General features: G+C 35.9%; 1 protein-coding gene across 1 annotated transcript in view; it reads left to right on the top strand.

Moving 5' to 3' along the window:
- Window positions 1-18,507, top strand: part of USH2A (usherin) — a 391,434-nt gene that overhangs the window by 297,971 nt on the left and 74,956 nt on the right. Inside the window, exons 49-53 of the mRNA XM_048935557.1 lie at window positions 6,215-6,383; window positions 8,952-9,173; window positions 14,309-14,532; window positions 17,322-17,532; window positions 17,924-18,121. Of these exons, the coding sequence (XP_048791514.1) occupies window positions 6,215-6,383; window positions 8,952-9,173; window positions 14,309-14,532; window positions 17,322-17,532; window positions 17,924-18,121 (1,024 nt within the window). The remainder of the gene's footprint in view (window positions 1-6,214; window positions 6,384-8,951; window positions 9,174-14,308; window positions 14,533-17,321; window positions 17,533-17,923; window positions 18,122-18,507) is intronic.

Here is an 18,507-nt window from a genome sequence, read left to right as displayed (position 1 = left end):
GATCTCAGTCCCCAACTCTTTTGAAAGTAAAAACTCTTGACATGATGACTTGCATTTTTAAGTTTCCTTGCAGGCATGCAAAAAACTTGGTAGGTAAAATGAAGCCATCTCAGTATAGTCTATTGAAAGTTAAGAATCAATTATATTAAAAGCTTATCAGTGTTGGAAATATTTAAGAATACAATACTGCATCTCTCTAGATAAGAGGGTGCTGTACTAGTATTTTTTTATTTTCCTCTTATTTGTGTACAGCTAAGGAAACTGAAGCCCTGCATTTTCCTGCTGATCTGAAGTGGCAGCACCTTTCTAATCCACTTGCAAAGATGACATTCCCTCACTAGGGATGATAACACTACTCCAAGTCTGGAAGATGCTTGTCTTCCCTTAGGAGCTGCCAGCAAGTTAGACTGCCTTTAATTGTTATGGTGAATTTTGTGATTGGAACATGTCCTGTTGTAAATGACTGAATTTGGAGCTATCAAATTCATAACTTCTCCTTCTCTCCTACTGAATGAAGAACTCTGTCCTTTTCTGATAGTTGGAGGTTGATTAGGACAGAATAAATTCTCTTGCATAAGTACTACTCTATGAGGCATAATAACTACTAAAAGCAAAACAAAAAACAATGGAGATGATTTTTGTTTTACCTATTGTTCATTTTCTTTACATATGTAAATATCTTTCCACATAAATATCCTTTTTGTACATATTAGATTTGGTGACAGACTAGTCAATGAAAGTAGGTAACGTACATTGTTCCAGGAGACAAATTGGTTTCAGAATTCTTTTAAAGGAGTTGAACATTTTGCTCCATTCATTTGTTGCATCTTGTGTACAAGATATAATGGGTTTAATTTCCAACTCATAATTCCCTTGAATTCAGTGAGGAGAATGCTGAGCCTTTAAAAAACAGGTATACTAATTTTTTAAAACATATATATATATATATATAAATAATTTGAAGACATGTCATGGATTATTTTTTTCCTGATTTTTCCTTATGGATTTGTCACTTCCACTTGCTATTATGATGCACTGCAGAAAAGGAGTGATTTTTTTTTTAATCATTTCTTGTCTAATTAAGAGATCTCAAAAATACAATCCTCACTACCTGTGCAAATCCAAGTTTTTCAGTACAGGGGAGACAAGAGTGTGTTCTCACCATGCAGCAAAGAAGGATGCAGAGACTCTTCAGCTAACATTGGCTAAATTAGGTACAGCTAAGGAGTATGGTGACATCAGAAAGGCAACACTAATTAGCTGGACAAAGGTTTGCACTAGCATGTGTGTGCCCTGGTTAGGATCCAAGCTAGTATCTCTGCACAGCATTGTGCTGTGTAAATACACCATCTTGCTCAGAGCTATCTTGGGAATCCCTGAAAGAGCAAATGAACCTTTCCGCTAAAAGAGACATCTCTACATGCACATTCCTGATAGTAAGCCTAATAAAGATGAGAAAACATTCCTATTATCCCAAACAAGCTTTGCTCAAGTCTGTATCTCTTGTTTCTGGTTGTTATCTGTTGTTCTGCTGCAGTGTTGCAGACTTTGTTGTTCTAACAAGATCTAACAAAATGCCCTGGCTGGTGTCACTGCCCATGTCCTTGTAATCAGACCTGGATAGATGTATACCTCTCGAGTGCAAAAATAATTGTAAAAGATTGTTGTGTGTGATTGATCAGAACAGCCAAGAATACTCATGGTGACTTTTGTTGACTGCCAGGAAGGTCCCAAAGTCCTACAGATGTTATTTGCAGTAACCAGTAACCATTTGCAAACCATTGTTGTTTGGGTGTTCCCAAGTAGCCAAAATTGCCCATCTCTCCCTGTTTTCAGTTAGGTGTGCTTCATAGCTTTGTTCTGATTGAAATCTTAGATCAGACATCAGTTTACAGAGTACATAGCACAGGATATGCAGGGCTGTATTTCTGTTAACAAGGGAACGTAGTCCAGCTTCATTCATCAGGAAGCATAATCTGACTTTGGTGGGGAAGGCCTTCCTTCCTTTCTTGTCCATGTAGCTCTGAACTGTCCTTCTGTTGTCACTGGCATCTCAGTGTGAGCACTGAAAATAATGAATCTGGTACAGTAAAAATGTAATTAAAGTAGTAGTGCAAGGGCTAATAATTTCCATACTCATTGGATCAACATCAACAAACATCAACAATTAAAAGGGTCCTGACAGAAGGTGTTAATACAGCTTCAGAACTTTTTATTGTCAGTAGCAAGAAGCTATATAAGCCACAAGCCACTTGTTAAAAATTTTTCTCTTTAAGTACAGGAGCAAAGTAGTGCTTTGATAGCTAGCTTGACAAACGTGATTTCCAGGAGAGAGAATGAACACATCTAAACACTGATGAAGGATATTGTGTCAATATTTACGTAAAACTGACTGTCAGTGCTAGCAATTTTGTGAAGTCTTTTCACTTTATTTCAGGCTTAGAGAACCTTTGAAAAGAGAACACTTCATATACAATGTGTTTTGTAACACACCTGAAAGTCAGGAAGTGAAATTCTTTTTAGTAAGATAATATTTAGTAATTTGTAACAGAACAGCAGTAATTTCTGTTCAAGGATTTTTGATCTAAGGCTGTACCAATTACTGAAAGAGAACAGCAGTTTCAGAAACAGATGAATATGTTAGGGGGGGGAAAAAGTGTTTATATAGATTCTAGGATAATTTAAGAAAGAATGAGCTTTGCTAATTTAAAATATTCTCTCACATGAGAACATGATGGGTCAATCATTTCTCTGGTGTTTGCTTCACAGGCAGAAATTTTTAATGAACTCTAGTAGCTAATAGGAATTCCTTAGAGTGTTTTGTGAATTGCTATTTCACAAAGTGGCTTTGGCAGCAAGTGTTTGACAGGAAGGATAAACATGGCTGCCTAGCACATCTGTTTATTTGAGTAAATCAGTCCTAGCTTAACTGGCACATGTCCATAACTTCAGCAAAGTCTTCAGTGAGCAGAGGGATTGAGGATGACAAAATTTTTATAAAACCTAGTTGCATAGGTAAATTTTTATTTTTATATATATTAATATATAATGTATACTTATATATATATATATTTTTTTTTACATATTCTTAAGAATAATTTTTTAAAAATGCAATTGCGCCATGATATCTGTTTACTCTGCAGTAGAGTCTTAGTTAATCAGGCTTTTCTCAGATATGATAGTAATCCTTTCTTATGCCAAGCCATGCCCAGTCCCATCACTCCTGGGTCACAGTCCCCTCCACGTGCTTGGATGGGAAGATATCTATAGGATTGATTTAGGAGTAACTCAGTCTACCAACACTTTTAAGGGCTCCCATGACAGTTCAGGACGAGCATCTTATTTCATCTCCACAGGTAACAGAGATCTTCTAGTTAGCAAGATACATCAAGCATTCAACTCCATTTATGAGAGTGAGATCTCAGACTTGCCTAAAATGTTGGTGTCACTGTATCTGATTGCCACCAGGGTTCTGATTCCAAGAACAGTTACACCATCCAGTGGGGATTGTCATTTTGAGATCTAAGAGGATGAGATAATAATAACCTTTTGCCTCTATAGCTTTCAATCCACCTGCTTTTCTTCTTTGTCTATGACATAATTTTAGCATTACTTGAATGCATTTTATTTTATAGATTGATAACGCAGAATTGTTGGGCTGAATATCAATGCAAATAGAAACTATCTTTACAGAACTGCCAAAAAAGTGTTATTAACAATTTACAGCTGACTGCAGAGGATGTAATGGAGCTACATAATAATATCACCATCTACATCAATTGGTACTGCCAGAGGAGAGTCTGAATTTGTTTTAGAGCTGACTGGACCCCTTTTTTGAAGCTGACTATAGGGGTACTGAGAAATACTGAGGATCTTAAATCATTTTTAACAAGAATAAGTGTCTGCTGAAACTACTGGAACAAACCTAGCTTTTCAGCTGGGGATTTTTTTAGGGAATTCGGGAAGAAGAGAAGAGGCACCAATAAAACAGAAAAAATGTTCCAAGTAGAGTTTTTTGGAGTTACCACTGAAGCGGCCTTTTCGGTGTGAAATATGCAGAGCAGCTGTTTCTACTATTTATAAGACTAGAACTGTCTCATGGAAAGTGAAATGGCTGTTCAAGCATTTGAGCCAAGGTAATGCCAAGAATGTGCAAGTCTCTTCATCTGTAAAGACAGAAAGACTGCAAGTGAAATTTGAAGGGTTCCCATCATTGAAAAATCAAAACAGGGTGACAAATGAAATCCATGAAAAGAGGCAGAGAAATTTGACTCAAAGGATCACAGAGGGAGGCACAGTCCCAGAGGGCATGCAAGTCAGGGCAAGGAATATGTAAGAAACATGCATTTGGCCTCCTTTTGCACAAGCGGGTACAGCATTTACTGGTTGTGATGTCTTGAGTAGAGGACTGTCCTTACAGGTATCAAGAGTTGCTAAATGTATCTGTTCTAGGAGTAGTATCATGACGGTACTCGATTTGATGTTTGTAAAAACTCAGCATGGAGTGTGTGCCAGACTTAGAAAATGAAATCCAAAAGATACAAAGCAGAGAAGAGGTGTAAAGCTGAGTTTTATTTGACAACATAACTCATGATCTGGAAGGACAGTGGGTTGATTAAATCAGTAGATTTGATTACATTATCAGTGACATGTTGAACAGCAATAAATAAATAAATAAAATAGGACCTGAAGAGAGAGGCTCAAAATTCCTGAGGAGAAAATGTTCAGCTACAGTGGTAGTTTAAAACATGGATGCTGAATGGGAAAGTATGCTGAAAAAGCACAGAAAAATGCATCAATTCAAAGTATATAAGGCTGTAAAATGTCAAAATATAATGAGGAACATCTTCTGCCCTACCCATTTTAATTCTCTTTGCTGTCTTGTAAGTTGTGACTTCAGAACCTAACCTAATATTCTAAAGGGAGATTGTCTAAAGGCCATTCAAATTTTAAAAACACAGAAAAAAAAATTATCCCCATAAAAGCCAGGAAAAAAAATTGTTAATGTATTCAAGAATTAAAGATCATTTTTTCTTCTGTCTATATTTATTCTGACATTATGAATGTAATATAAATTGTATTTCATGTGTCTGGTAGTATATGGGTTTATTTTATTTTATTTTTATTTTTATTTTATTTTATTTCCTAGCCACTAATTGACGTGGCTAGGAAAAGATTCTTCTATAGGGTTTTTTTCCTCCTTTGCTACAAAAATGACATGACTTAGAACGTGGTTACTTTAAAAGGTAGAAGTGCTCCATGTGAGAAGAAAAAAAAAAAAAAAAAGAAAGGAGCAACTCTGTTCCAACATCTGTGCCATTCTGCCATTCTCAGTCTAATAGTAAGAAGCATCCTCCTGGCTAATGAAGGTTGCACTGACTGCAGGCTCCGAGGTTACATTTTTTACATTTGCTCTACTGCCTGCTCTATATAATTTTCTGTGTACATTGTGTCACTTCATTTACACAGGAATAAGTATGGAAGTAATTATTTGATTGTTCAAGCGCATTATTTTCTTGACAGCATCTAGCAAAAAGACCTCAGTTAAAAGACCTTTTCAAAATTTATTTCTATGTAAATGTTATTTTGAAAAAAAAACTAACAACAAAAACAACCAACCAACCCAACAGTAAAACAACAACCTAACATTCCTATAGAAATGCTACTCTCTTTAGATCACGCTGACTGAAGAACTGTAGTCATAAGTGAACGTATGTTACAAGAAGATCCCACATATTTTATAGTGAAGAAAAAAAAAAAAGTAAGAGACCACATTGGAAAACTGTTTTTTTTAGTTGTATGGGTCTCAGATATGTCTCCTTATAAGTGACAAAATAATAGGAAAGAAAAGGAAAGGGCAGGGCGGTGGTGTCTTATATCTACATACTGCAATCTACTCCACAGAGAGACTCAAACAGCCTGCAAGGCATATGGAGATGATTCATGTTAATGGACTATTTTATTAAGGTGCAGTATGGTTGAAGGCCACAAAATAGCAGCATTCTGTCAGATATACAGTAGTTTATTGAAGTCTGATAATGCTGGAGAGCACAGGATTTTAGCCAAGTTACATTTTATTTGACTGCAGTCAGATTAGTGTCTGTACTTCGATGTTTTGTATGCATTTCTCATATACATAGTTTTGTAAGAGAACACGTTATGTTCTGTTTAACAGATATTGCCTTACTGATTTTTTATTTTAAACTACTTTTAGGTATGTTGTAATGGGATTCTGCACGACAATAAACCTGGCTTCCAATGCTGCGAGGACAAGTACATTCCATTTATTCTTAATTCACCAGGGGTTTGCTGTGGTGGTCAGATACATGCTGTGCAACCGAAACATCAGTGCTGTGGTGGTTATTACACTAGGGTATTACTAGGTAAGAGACAACTGCTTTCAAGTGCTTGAAAGAAACAAAACAACAAAGTTGATGTATCTGTTATACCAAGGAGAATGAAAACATAGCAATAAATGTGGGATTTATCCAGATTTCTAGTGTCTTCTAGGCTTGTGTTTAGTAGGATAAGCAAAGAAAATTGCACTTTGTCTTCTAAATACAGTACACTTTATACAATAAAGGCTTAATTGATAAAACCTGATTATTGGGTCATTTCCCAGAGAACTAATTTATACCAAACTATATTTAATTGCAGTAAGTGCCGAATAATGGGGAAGGCAGTTCTGCCTAATAGGAACACCATCAGGCAATTTAGTGGTGCAGTTTAGTTCTCTGCTTGACTTGACCCCTGGTGACTTTCCCTGGCCATCACTGCTAGCATTTGGGGTTGATACTGCATGTTACATATTCTACAGTATTTTCTGCTCTTTATTTCTATCATGTTACATATCAAACTATATGTATTATTTTTGATGGAAATCAATTCCTCTCTTAAGGTGGATTGCACTGTCTGAATCTCAGAATTGTTGAAGAATTTGCCAAAACCATGCTTCTGTGCTGTAGTCCAGAGTTTGGTTTTCCTGGTGTTTTGAAATGGAGAGAAAAGAGTCCTTTTTGGGGCATTGTTAAGAGCATATATCTCTTTGTGGACAGTTGTCAGATCAGGAGCTAAAATGCTTCCATTACTCATAAGCTGGCACACATTCCGCAGGCTCAGAAATGCTTGAATTTTTGCCAGCACATTCAGCACGTCCCAAGTTCTGATCTCTTGAAAAGTAATTCATATATCACAATATTAGAATGTCTTTCATTATGTCATCAGAAAAAGTGCTATCATATGGAAGAACCAGAGGAGAGTATTTTGCTGGCCTCATTAATTTCAGTGTACTAAAATGGAAAGATTATACTGTGACCCTTGTCCCCAGCCAGTGGTCTATGCTGACTAGCTTAATGTTGTTTAGATCAAGAAAGAAAAGTACAATGAAACAAAATGTCTTATATCTGAAAGTAGTTCTTCAGTCAGCAGTTCACAAGCATGAAATCTGTACATGATTTTAAACTTTTTTTTTTTTTCCCTGAGTATACTTGCTACTTTCTCTTTTTCCATACTCTAAAGGGCAGCAACATGAACAATATTGGTCACTTTTTTTCCTTTTTCATTTTTATAAATATGCTAATAACATGAAGCTAAATGTTAATGTGGGTCATTCTTTGATAAGGATAACAATTAACGGGTAAGACTGCATAGTACTTTTCAGAGCAAGAGCATTTTCAAGCCTAGCTTGGAATGGATCCCATTTTGAGAGGTTAATTGGAAGATTACTGATCCTTTGTGTCTTATGTCTAACAGTTCTTTAAAAACAAAAACAAAAAGCAAAGCAAAACAAAAAACCAAACAATTTTATTTCCAATAGATGATAGATGTAAGTTGTGTTCTGTGTTTTAATACTTTCACTGTGTTATTAGAATTAGATTCCAAAGGATACAGGAAAATATGATGAAGTATATAAACAGATTATATTTATTATACTCTAAAAATTTGTTCTCATATTTTTGTTTTGTTTTATTATTGACTTTATTTGATAAAGTAATTTATAAGGAAGCTCTCTAAGCATACATATTTCCCAGATGTTGTTTGGCCAGCTTGTTAGCTCTAGATGTGCTGAAGCATACGGGGTTGAAGGTATAGAGATTAGAAATTAGAAAGGAAGCAGAAGAACAACTCTGATATATTTTCCCTATTTCTTCCAAGTGCTGTATCAGTGGTGTCTGATCCACAGGAAATATTACAAAACAGAAAAAAACCCTTAACTTTTAGACCACTGGTTCAGATCAAGTGCAGGTACTAGCAAATGGAAACTATTGCCATTTACAGTCAGTTTTGTATTCTTTATATCATAAACCAGAAGTATCTGGTCCCATTATGGTGTTGCTCTCATTGGCAGTCGTATCTTAAGTCCTTGTTGAGCAACAGCTGATGTTTTTGTTGAAGTATCAGCCAACCCCACTGAATGTGGTGATGATGTTTAGTTTCTAAAGTTACTTTAATCTTTAAGATCTTTGGCAGATTAAGTTTACTGACATGAAAAGCTCTTTAACTGTTACTGTCCTTCAAACAACTCCAGAATGAATTTGGAAGAGATAGGGATATTTTTTTTTGCTGTGAAGAAATAGACTGTTTCATTGATCAAAGGAAGAATGAGCTCCCTTTACTGTACAGCTACCTCTATCTAGAGGTTTTCAACTGTATAATTACATTTTTATAAATTGTTTTTGTTGATCTTCTCAATTTGTAATGTTTGCATTCTGATATCTCACAGAATTTTTGCCCTGAATTCATGAATTTATGTTTCTTTATTTTTACAAATAAATAAATGCATGTACATCATTATAAAGTACCAAGTGATTCCGTGCTTTCTTTCAATTATCTTGTACACTAAGCTACTGGTGTGTGAATCCAGACTAAAGCTTGTTGCAATCAGTTGAGATCCTCTCAGGGATTTCAAGAACTGTACATGCAAAAAAATCTTTGTGTTCTTAAATTGACAGGTGAAGTATGCTGCCCTAACGAAGAACAAAACAGAGTTTCAGTTGGAATTGGTGACGCTTGCTGCCACGGAATGCCTTATTCTACATCAGGGAACCAAATCTGCTGTGGTGGATCACTCCATGACAGTTTTAGCCAGCAGTGCTGTGGTGGAGAAGTCGTAAGCACAAACCTGGTCTGTTGTGGTGATGAGGAAAAAGGGACTGCATACAAAGCTCACACAGGTAAGTGAGAATTTTCAAGAAAAAAAGAGTTTCCATCTTTCTAAATCTCTTGTAGCATTTGCTTTTCAGCAGTGGGATGCTCAAAGAATTAAGGTGTGTATACCAGTTTTATTAAGAAGCTGTTGCACTCTACTCACCTGTTCTGATAGATTGCAAAACTGTTAGCATTTCATAACTCATTTTCTTTACCTTTGTCCAAAAGTTGTGTTGTCTGGAGACAGAAAATTCGAAAAGAATGCATGATCTTTCATTATTCCAGTCAGGAAGTAGGATCAGTCATCTTTTAGCCAGTAGATCTGAGGTTGGACTTTTCCACGTCATGGTGCCACACATCCCAACAAATGGATTTTCTATTCATGCTGCAGATGTGGAGTTAGTCAACTAGGAATTAAAGGTGACAAATGCTATCTGGTTGGAGGCCCACATCCCTCAGTTATACACCTTTATACACCTGCACAGAGATAAACCCACCACAGTTTAACAAAGCTCAATCACTAGAGCTAGTCATTTGTTCATCTGGTATATCCCATGGATTTCTTGCATATTGCAAGAAACTATGCATCATCTAGATTTAAAATATGAACATTACTTCCTCATAAAGACTAGCTGGTGGCGGAGACTAGAAGCATTATTATACATCTCATTTGGATATTTTCCTGTGTCTTTTCTTTTTGCATTAATTAGTTAAGCTATATACCATCAGCCTTAGATTTTCTCTGTCTGACAGAAGATATCAAAACCAATCGCAGTCCTGGAAGGGAACTCAATTTCAAAACATGGAAATAAAAGTTTAGTATCAGTTCTGCCTGGTGTATTAAGATTGATGATGGAAGTGCTTTTGTTTGTGCCAGTTTGAGCCTCTTGCTGAACAGCTGAGGATCCTAGCATATAGCTAAGATCCCAGATCAGAAGATTGAACTCCTTTCCCCCAAAATGAGCTCACTCTTTCATTTACTTTTGTGTTCCCTGGATCCTTAGCCTCTGTGATTTTCAAAGTATTCCTGTTCCATGGTGACTGTCAGGAAGGACTGAACTAAAAGCTTTGGCAATGTTTGCTCCCCTCCAGTGGCATATTTTGGAGTGAATGCGGTGAACCTCACTGATTCCACGGTGCTCTCCCTACTTTGATCCCTAATTGTGCCTAATCCACAGCATCCACACAGGGCTCACAACGTCAGCTTGGAGCAAGGCCCTCTTGCTTAGCAGCGCATTGTGTGGCTGCCACAAGACAGGGCTGGCTCATAAAACATCTCTTTATGTACTTTATTACTTAAACTCTTTTATTTGCCTGCAGGAGCCCTTTAACAAAATCACATTGAATTGACTTTCTCACACCAAATCAAATCTCCCTGGTCCCAGTTCAGTTGTCTTTGTCAATATGTATTTTATAAATGGAGTGAATTAACAGATGCTGTTGGAACAGAACTGCTGGGGTAGCGTTTATGTTTTTACTGCTCTCTCTGGGCAGATGAGTTGTGTAGGAGTGTAATACAGGTATCTTGGGATGAAAGTTATGTTCTTCATTTTGGTATATATGTATTCTTAAGAGGTTTTTTTTCCTTAAATATATATATTTAAAAAATCTTTACACTCCTCTTTTTAAAATGTGTTTAGCCTATGGCGCTCTATCATTTACACCATTTTTCTTGAGAATGGATCATGATGACATTTTTTAGGCCATTAAGAAGGAAAACAGTAGCTTTTTCATCATTCATGGATTTGCTGTGAGGACTTTATGCTATGAGCCAGCATATAGCTGAACACAAATACGTTTTTGAAAGATGAATTAGTACCATAGTTGAAAAGAGATCATATTATTTCACATTAAGCATAGAATAGATTGTGGTTTCTTATCGTATACATCATTCTCAGTAGGTTTTTGCTTAATTTCTCAGAGTAATTCAGCCTTGCTAAATATATCATGAAGATGCAAAAGCACAAAATCTACATGTTCCCTATCCTTCTTATTTATAATAATCCTGATGGAAAAAAAAGATGTTCTCACACTAAAATATAATTTACTTATCATTAGCAAATGGATAAGTAGAATTTTGTAAGGATACGGTAGTTGGAAAGCTGATCCCATTGTCTAAAAGGGGAAGAGGTAACAAAGATGGCTTTATGTAAAAACTGTCATGCTTCCCAACCTCTTTTTCATAGCTTAAATGGATGCGTGGTTAAAAATATAAGAACAATTTAAAAACTTCTCTTTTTTTTTGCAATTTTTAGTTCCTTCAAAAAATCATGAGAAAAACCACAGTTTAATACAAGTGAAAATCTTGTGTGCAGCCTTATTGTTGCTTAATCAGTTCTGCTTAAAGCAGTGTGTTTCTTCAGATCACAGGCCTATGTTTGCACTGAGTGTGGGTTTAAGGGCTTGAATGGTAGATGTTTTTTTTTTGCCATTGTATACCTCTCATGGAGAGTCTGTCATGCAACAAGAGATGTTTCTTCCATCTCAAATCAATCTTTTTTTCTTTTTTGTTTTTTTTCTAATTTCCATTTACTTGTGTCTTATTTTATGCCCCTTGTTGGCCTTTTTAGTGGGGGGATCATAGAGACATCTACTGGCAAAGGCTGGCAGTGATGCCATCGTATGCACATATCCTGAGCCCCGCTGCTACTGATTATCCAAAGTTGTAGATTTCTGTCTATAATGGATAATGGAAGCTAAAATCACTCTTGGATTTTCTCTCTTTTTTTTTTTTTTCTTTTTTTTTTTAATAATAATAAAAAAAAAAGCTAGTGAAATGCCCCTGTATTGACATCCCAGACTCATGAAAGATGATGTATTGTACTGTAGTGGTTTCTGATCTGTTGTAGTTGCAATACCCACATGTAAGCCAAGGATTTTTGGAATAGTTTGCAATGTACACTGGCTCTGTATTTTGTTGATCCTCTACTCTGGCTCCAAAGGCTAAGCCTTCTAATACTCATTTTTCCCTTTTGAAAGCATTGGTTTTGCGGATTTACTAAATTAGTAATTCATCACTCAGCTATGTTTGTGAATTTTTTCAGTTGCTAGGGACAAACATGAAATAATTGTTGACAGAAATCACTGTTAGCAAGAAGAGTCCTTTCCAGCCCATGGATTTTCTTTTTACTGTAATGCATTATGTTCCTGTGAAACAAAAATATATAAAGCACGACACATGTATTCCAGCTGATTTACAAACAAATATTTTGTGTTTTGGTATTTTTCTGATTTCAGCCACGGGTTTATATGAATTTCTGGACCCTTAAGCAATTGAATAAAGTGATTTTTAGAAGGCAAATCAATCCATCAATATTTCATGGCCTTAGTTTGTTTTTCTAGGAGCATATTTAAAATTGTACATTTGAGGTGTCAAGGTTCAGGAGTCAAGTGCTACATGTGATAAATTAAGCAAAGGTCAGGGGCTATGCAATGCAGTTTCAGAAGATTGTCTACCTCTGCCTTTGCAGCTCATTCATGCTGAAGTGATGCACTATGGGAATTATTACCAAACTCTGCTCTGCAACATCTGCTCTCCCTAAGTGAGTTAGTGCACGTCAGACATCTTTATGTCAGAATATTGCAGTGATGGATGCAGTCTTCAGAAAATGCTGCATAAAAATCTGGTGTGCCGTTCTGGCCATTAAGTGAAATTACTATTTAAATTAATGGCGCTGTCACAGTTTATCTGTGCAAAGAATGAACGCTGATTAGGGTATTAAGTAATTAGCAATTTATCACACTGGAACAAGGCTGATAATAATTAAAGAAGTAATGGTTTACCAAAGAAACTAGAAAGGGAGTCACTTCTTGTTATGTGAGTGAAATCTTGGCTGAAAAATTTAATTCAGTCAAACAAAGATGAGGTTCACGCTGAAGGAATACAGCCTTGTTTGTTTCAATAGAAAGACAGTTCATTATCAAAATTTTAGTTTTCCTGTCACAAGTCCCTCGGGGCTATCTGAGTTGCTTATTAGTATTGAATTGAGTCTTTTTCTGCATTAATTCTCTACTTAAAGTTGTTAGAATCCTAGGACAATTTGGAAAAAAAGGGTGTGTAGTAGGAAGTATTTACCTCTTGCAATGCTGCTGATTACAGTTTGATTCTGTGAAACCAGTCCTGTAAATTGGTGAAGCATGCAAGTAACCAGCATTTTGTGTCGTTACTCTGAATCCTTTAGATGGATCATACATCTAAAGAGTAATTTTTATTATCTATGACTTCCTAAGAGAGATTTGCTACAATAAATGGCAGAGAGTAAAGTGGCTACTTCTGTATATGTATTAAATATCTATGTACTCCAGAACTTGCATCAAATGCAAATTATTTGTAAGCCTAATAGTATATCACAGCTCTGGGACAGGTTATTTTGTGTCTAAGGGGTATTTGTGGCATTTGCTTTGGAGTTAAAATTTACCCCTTTCATTAAATGTTGTGGGATCCAAATACAGAATTTCACCGTTGCAAAACCATATTTGTGAATTTGTAAATTGTGAATTTGTGAATTTGTAAAATTATACTTTTCATTTCAAAATAGAATCACTAAAAATAGAGGAAAACCACTTGAATTAATTTTTTAAAGTTTTCAGTTACACAATAGAATAAAAATTATGTTCAGGAACAAACTTCTTGAAGTAAGATTATGAGATGGCTAAAACTTCCCTGTGGGTATTTTACCCATTTGGTTTCATATACATTGCACGTACGCTTACTTTAGATGACAAAATATGATGTGAAGCATTTGGGAATGCTGGGATGCACTGTTTGGAAGACCACCCATAAAAAAGAGAATGAATGAAACCTGACTGGAAGGTAGAGAATCTTACAGGAAGTTTTCATCAACAGTGTGTCCTTGAACTGCTGTGCACACCTTGGTATGGCATTACATAGCAAAGGCTGTTGCAAAAGTTGAAGAATGGTGCAAGTTATCTTTAGGTGATTATTCCTTGAGTTCTTGTTTTCAGGTAGGTCTAGAAGTTAGAATTCTTGTTGCAGTCACCTCACATTCCAAATTTAATCTCGCTTGTGCTTAATCGATTCACATTGCTGAAAATTTTATGCCAAGCTAGATTCCAGCCTCAGTTTTTTCCTTTCTTAACTCTTTTAAAACTTATTTACATATCATATTAAGACGTTTATTTTTTTGTTTGTTGGTTTCAGGGATGTTCTGCTGTGGGCAGGAATATGTGAATGTGTCAGATACCATATGCTGTTCAGGTTCCAGTGGTGAGTCCCTAGCACATGTTAGGAAGAATGACCAAGTGCCAGTAAAATGCTGTGAGACTGAACTTATTCCAAAGAGCGAAGAATGCTGTAATGGAGTTGGATATAATCCTTTGAAATATGTTTGCTCTGACAAGATTTCAGCTGGAATGATGATGAAGGTAATTGATAGAAAATCTCTCGGTAGCTCTGATTTGATGATGGAAAGAGAAATACACTGTTCATAACTATTTTTCTAAAATAGGAATATAAAAACTCTTGTGTGCATTATTCATTTTCACATTACATCCATATTAATACCGAATGAGTTCACCATGATTGATGTTATTGCAATGAATTCTAAAGGAATTAATAATGATTAGCTGCCTCTGTGAAGTGTTGCCCAGCACCTCAGATTAGCACAGTGGCTAAAAGCTGGCATACTAACAAGACTGGCATGATAGCCAGTTCCCTTTCTGTGGCCACTGTTCCTGGTTATGTCCCTTGAGTGGAAATTGAAATTGAAGTGGCCAGTTCTGAATCATAAAAAGCCTATTACATTTCAGTCTGGATAGGCAGTATGTCATAGATTACCCTAACCTCTCTCTCTCTCTCAATATATATATATAAAAGTAAAGCAATTGATATTTCCTTGATGAGCTTAACTTTGATCACATAGAAAACCAACAGCAGTTTTGGCATAAATTTGAGCACTGTTAGTATAGGTTCTTGTGTAAATTCTAGCAATGATTAGGATATTTTTGATGCCTTTGATGCCTAGCAAATTACACAGCTGTTTGTTTTTTTGTTTTGTTTTGTTTTTAACCTAATTTTGATGTAAGAGTATACTAAGCAACATAAAAGCTAGTTCTGTCTTTTTTAAGAGTGGTCAGTGACATAGGTGCCAGCATGAAACAATTTGGCCAAATTTCAGCTGCAGCTCCCATTCAATTCAACAGAAATTTTCAAGTAATAACATCTCTGTGTGTTATACATAAGCTGTAAAAATACTGCCAGTTGTTATTTAAATGTTTATTTAAGAAAACAAATGTTTCAAAGGATGGGAACTGTTTAAAATATGTATAAATTTATGTTTAAGTATGGATTCACATTAGAGAGTAATAAAGAAAGTCGGTGAGAGAAAGAGGGCAGGATTTTGTGATTTGGATTTTCTGGATGCTATAGTATGGAAGTCAGATATTGTATGTATCACTAAAAAAAAAAAGAAAAAAAAAAAAGAAAAACAGAACAAATACAGCCATGTACAGGTGTTCCTGTATTGTATCCATTCACCTGCTAACACAATACTCAGACATTTCTTCCATGTTCTCCTTTTCACGTAACTTCATTTTCAGACTGAATAATTTTTTCCCTGACAAAATCCGAAGTATTGTGATGAGTCAGCTACCATTCCTCAATGCACTGTATTTGTTTATGCATTGCAAAAATGGCTGGGAATAGGCTAATGAATTCTAGTTTATAATATACTAGATGTGAATCATAGAATCATCAAGGTTGGAAAAGGCCTCTAAGATCATTCAGTCCAACCATCCACCTATCACCTGTATTTCCCACTAGACCACGTCCCTCAGTACCTTTAAACATTTTCTGAACACCTCTAGGGACAGTGACTCCATCTCTTCCCTGGGCAACCAGTTCCAGCACCTGACTACTTTCTCAGAGAAGTATTTCCTAACACCCAACCTAATTGTCCCCTTGTGCAACTTGAGGCCATTCCCTCTATTCGTATCACTAGTTACATGGCAGAAGAGGCCAACCTCCACCTCACTACTCCTTTCAGGTAGCTGTAGAGAGCATTCGTGTTTCACTTAGACACAGTAGAAAGGAGATAGTACTTCTGGCTTTCTGATATGCACAGATTTACTAGTATTAAAGTGACTTATATTCTGAGATGTGTCCTGGAGCTACAGTGTGTTTTGTCTGTGAATTGAATCCATCTATATCATACATCTTATATTGATATCTATCACACTGTAATTTTTGTAAGAATGTCAAGTTATGGAAATTAGATTAACTGAACTTCATAATCAGCTAACAAACTGATTTTGATAGCTGAAAGAAGGAAGCATTGTATTCAGCTATCTTTCGCTTCCTCTTTCAAAGTTTGTAGCCTAATGTGCAGAAATATTTGTAGCTAATATTGCTACAAATTCCTGCAACAAAATTTTATGAGAATTTTTGCTCACTAGCTTATGGTTTGGTGAAAATATTCTTGTATGAATTTCATTGTAAGCTTGTAAATGTTCAGTACATATTTCTATTTCTGTGAATTATTCCTTATGGGTCAAATCTTACATCTGCTTGTGGTGCCTGTTGAGGTACCCTTACTACAGATCTGTTGTTTAGAACTGACACATTAGAGGGCATAAGTTCTCTAGCCTGTGGATAGGGTCCTCAGTTCTTTAAAGCTGCCAAGAAATTGCACAGACCCCCTTTGTGTACTTGGAAAGCTGGGAGAAAAGCTAGGAATTTGCCACTGATTTGCCACAGGATACTGACCTTTGCAGTAGAATAATGTTCAAGTTATCAGGTAAAATCACATCCTCATTTTGTTATGGGCTTTCAAAAAAAAAAAAACATAAACAAACAAACAAAAAAAAAGGTTATTTAGGGCTCCAGCTGTTAAAATTTGTGATTTTTTTTCTTTTTTCTATTTATTTATTTATTTGTTTGTTTGTTTGTTTATTTATTTAGCAAAGAACCTACCAAAAAGTTTTCTGGATTTCTTCTAGAAAGGATTATAAAAGCATGATGACCAATAATAGTAGAAAGAACAGAGGCTGAAAGGGTCTCTGTGTGCTAGAAATACCACTGTCCTCTGTGTGGTTGCCTAATTTGGATGTTGTGTAAAGAAGAGAAACACCAGTGAAATAATTTAAGGAAAGGAAGATGGGCTAAATATGTTAAAATTATGGGCTAACTATGTTAAAATTATATGTGTATTCCTTAGGTAAAGGAAGAATGCAAGGCTAATACCCTTTGTCCTTTACCTATGGAGAAAACAGCACATTGTGGAAAGTGTGACTTTGATCCTAGAGAGAATATCTGTGCATGGATAAAAAGTTCACAGAGCACTACAGGAAAGGAGATAAAGGAAGATGTGTGTCCAGCTGAAGAGGAGACTGTCTACACGGGAAGCCCAAACCAATATTCATTCACAGGTAAGGAAAAGTGGCATATGGAATAGGTGATTTGCTAGTGTGTTTAATTCACCTGGGATAAAAAGATGTCCTGAATGCTGTCAGGTATTCTAATTGACTGTGAAGCAATTGTAGTGAAGTAGCATTCTTTAACAACTAGTCAGTGAATCAAGACAGTATCTTCAGGGAATTGAAATGAGTAGTAAGAAGTTCAGTGAATACATGAGGTCTGAAGCTCCTTTCACAACTATTGCTAGAAGCGTATCTATACCAGACAATAGCCTTACATCAAGGAACAACTTCTGTATCTGTTTTAAGCATGTACTTTCATAGACACAGAAAAATGAAGCAAAACTTACTTTGTGTATTGATTAATGATTGAGATGATCCAACTGTAATTTTCTTTTTCTAGATCTGAACTTAGAACCTTTTGTCACGTATGAGTACAGGGTGGCCGCTTGGAATAGCCATGGGAGAGGCTTCAGTGAAATTAGCAGAGCTGTCACTAAGCAAGATGTGCCACAAGGTGTAAGTCCACCAAAATGGGCCAAAGTGGATAATCGGGAAGACATGATACTTCTAAACTGGGAAGAACCTCTCCAACCGAATGGTACTGTCATATGTTCAGGAAAAAAAAAAAAAAAAATAGGAATATATTCTATCACTACATGGATAGCGTTCCAAAATCACGAAATGTTGTTTAATTAATCACTGCCACTGAAACATACTTTTTGCTCTTGGTTGAGATCATTTTCATCACCAGTAAGAGTAGATTCTAGCTTCTATTAAAAGAAGACAATTTACTATGTCTCTAAGAAATGCCCGGAACCTCTTTTGAGAACAATGTAATAATAATAAGGAAATAGAAACGTTGTAAAATTGGGGGGAAGGTGGCTTGATGCTCATACTTCTTTCAGGAAAAATTGGTTACGTTTTTCAAACAGTGAAATCTTGGACTACCTCTCTTAATAAACACTGAGATCTACTGAGATGTTG

This window comes from Lagopus muta, chromosome 2 (assembly GCF_023343835.1).
Source record: "Lagopus muta isolate bLagMut1 chromosome 2, bLagMut1 primary, whole genome shotgun sequence".
Taxonomy (NCBI): Eukaryota; Metazoa; Chordata; class Aves; order Galliformes; family Phasianidae; genus Lagopus; species Lagopus muta.
The sequence above is the reverse complement of the archived record's forward strand: the minus strand, read 5'-3'. Positions and strand labels throughout refer to the sequence as shown.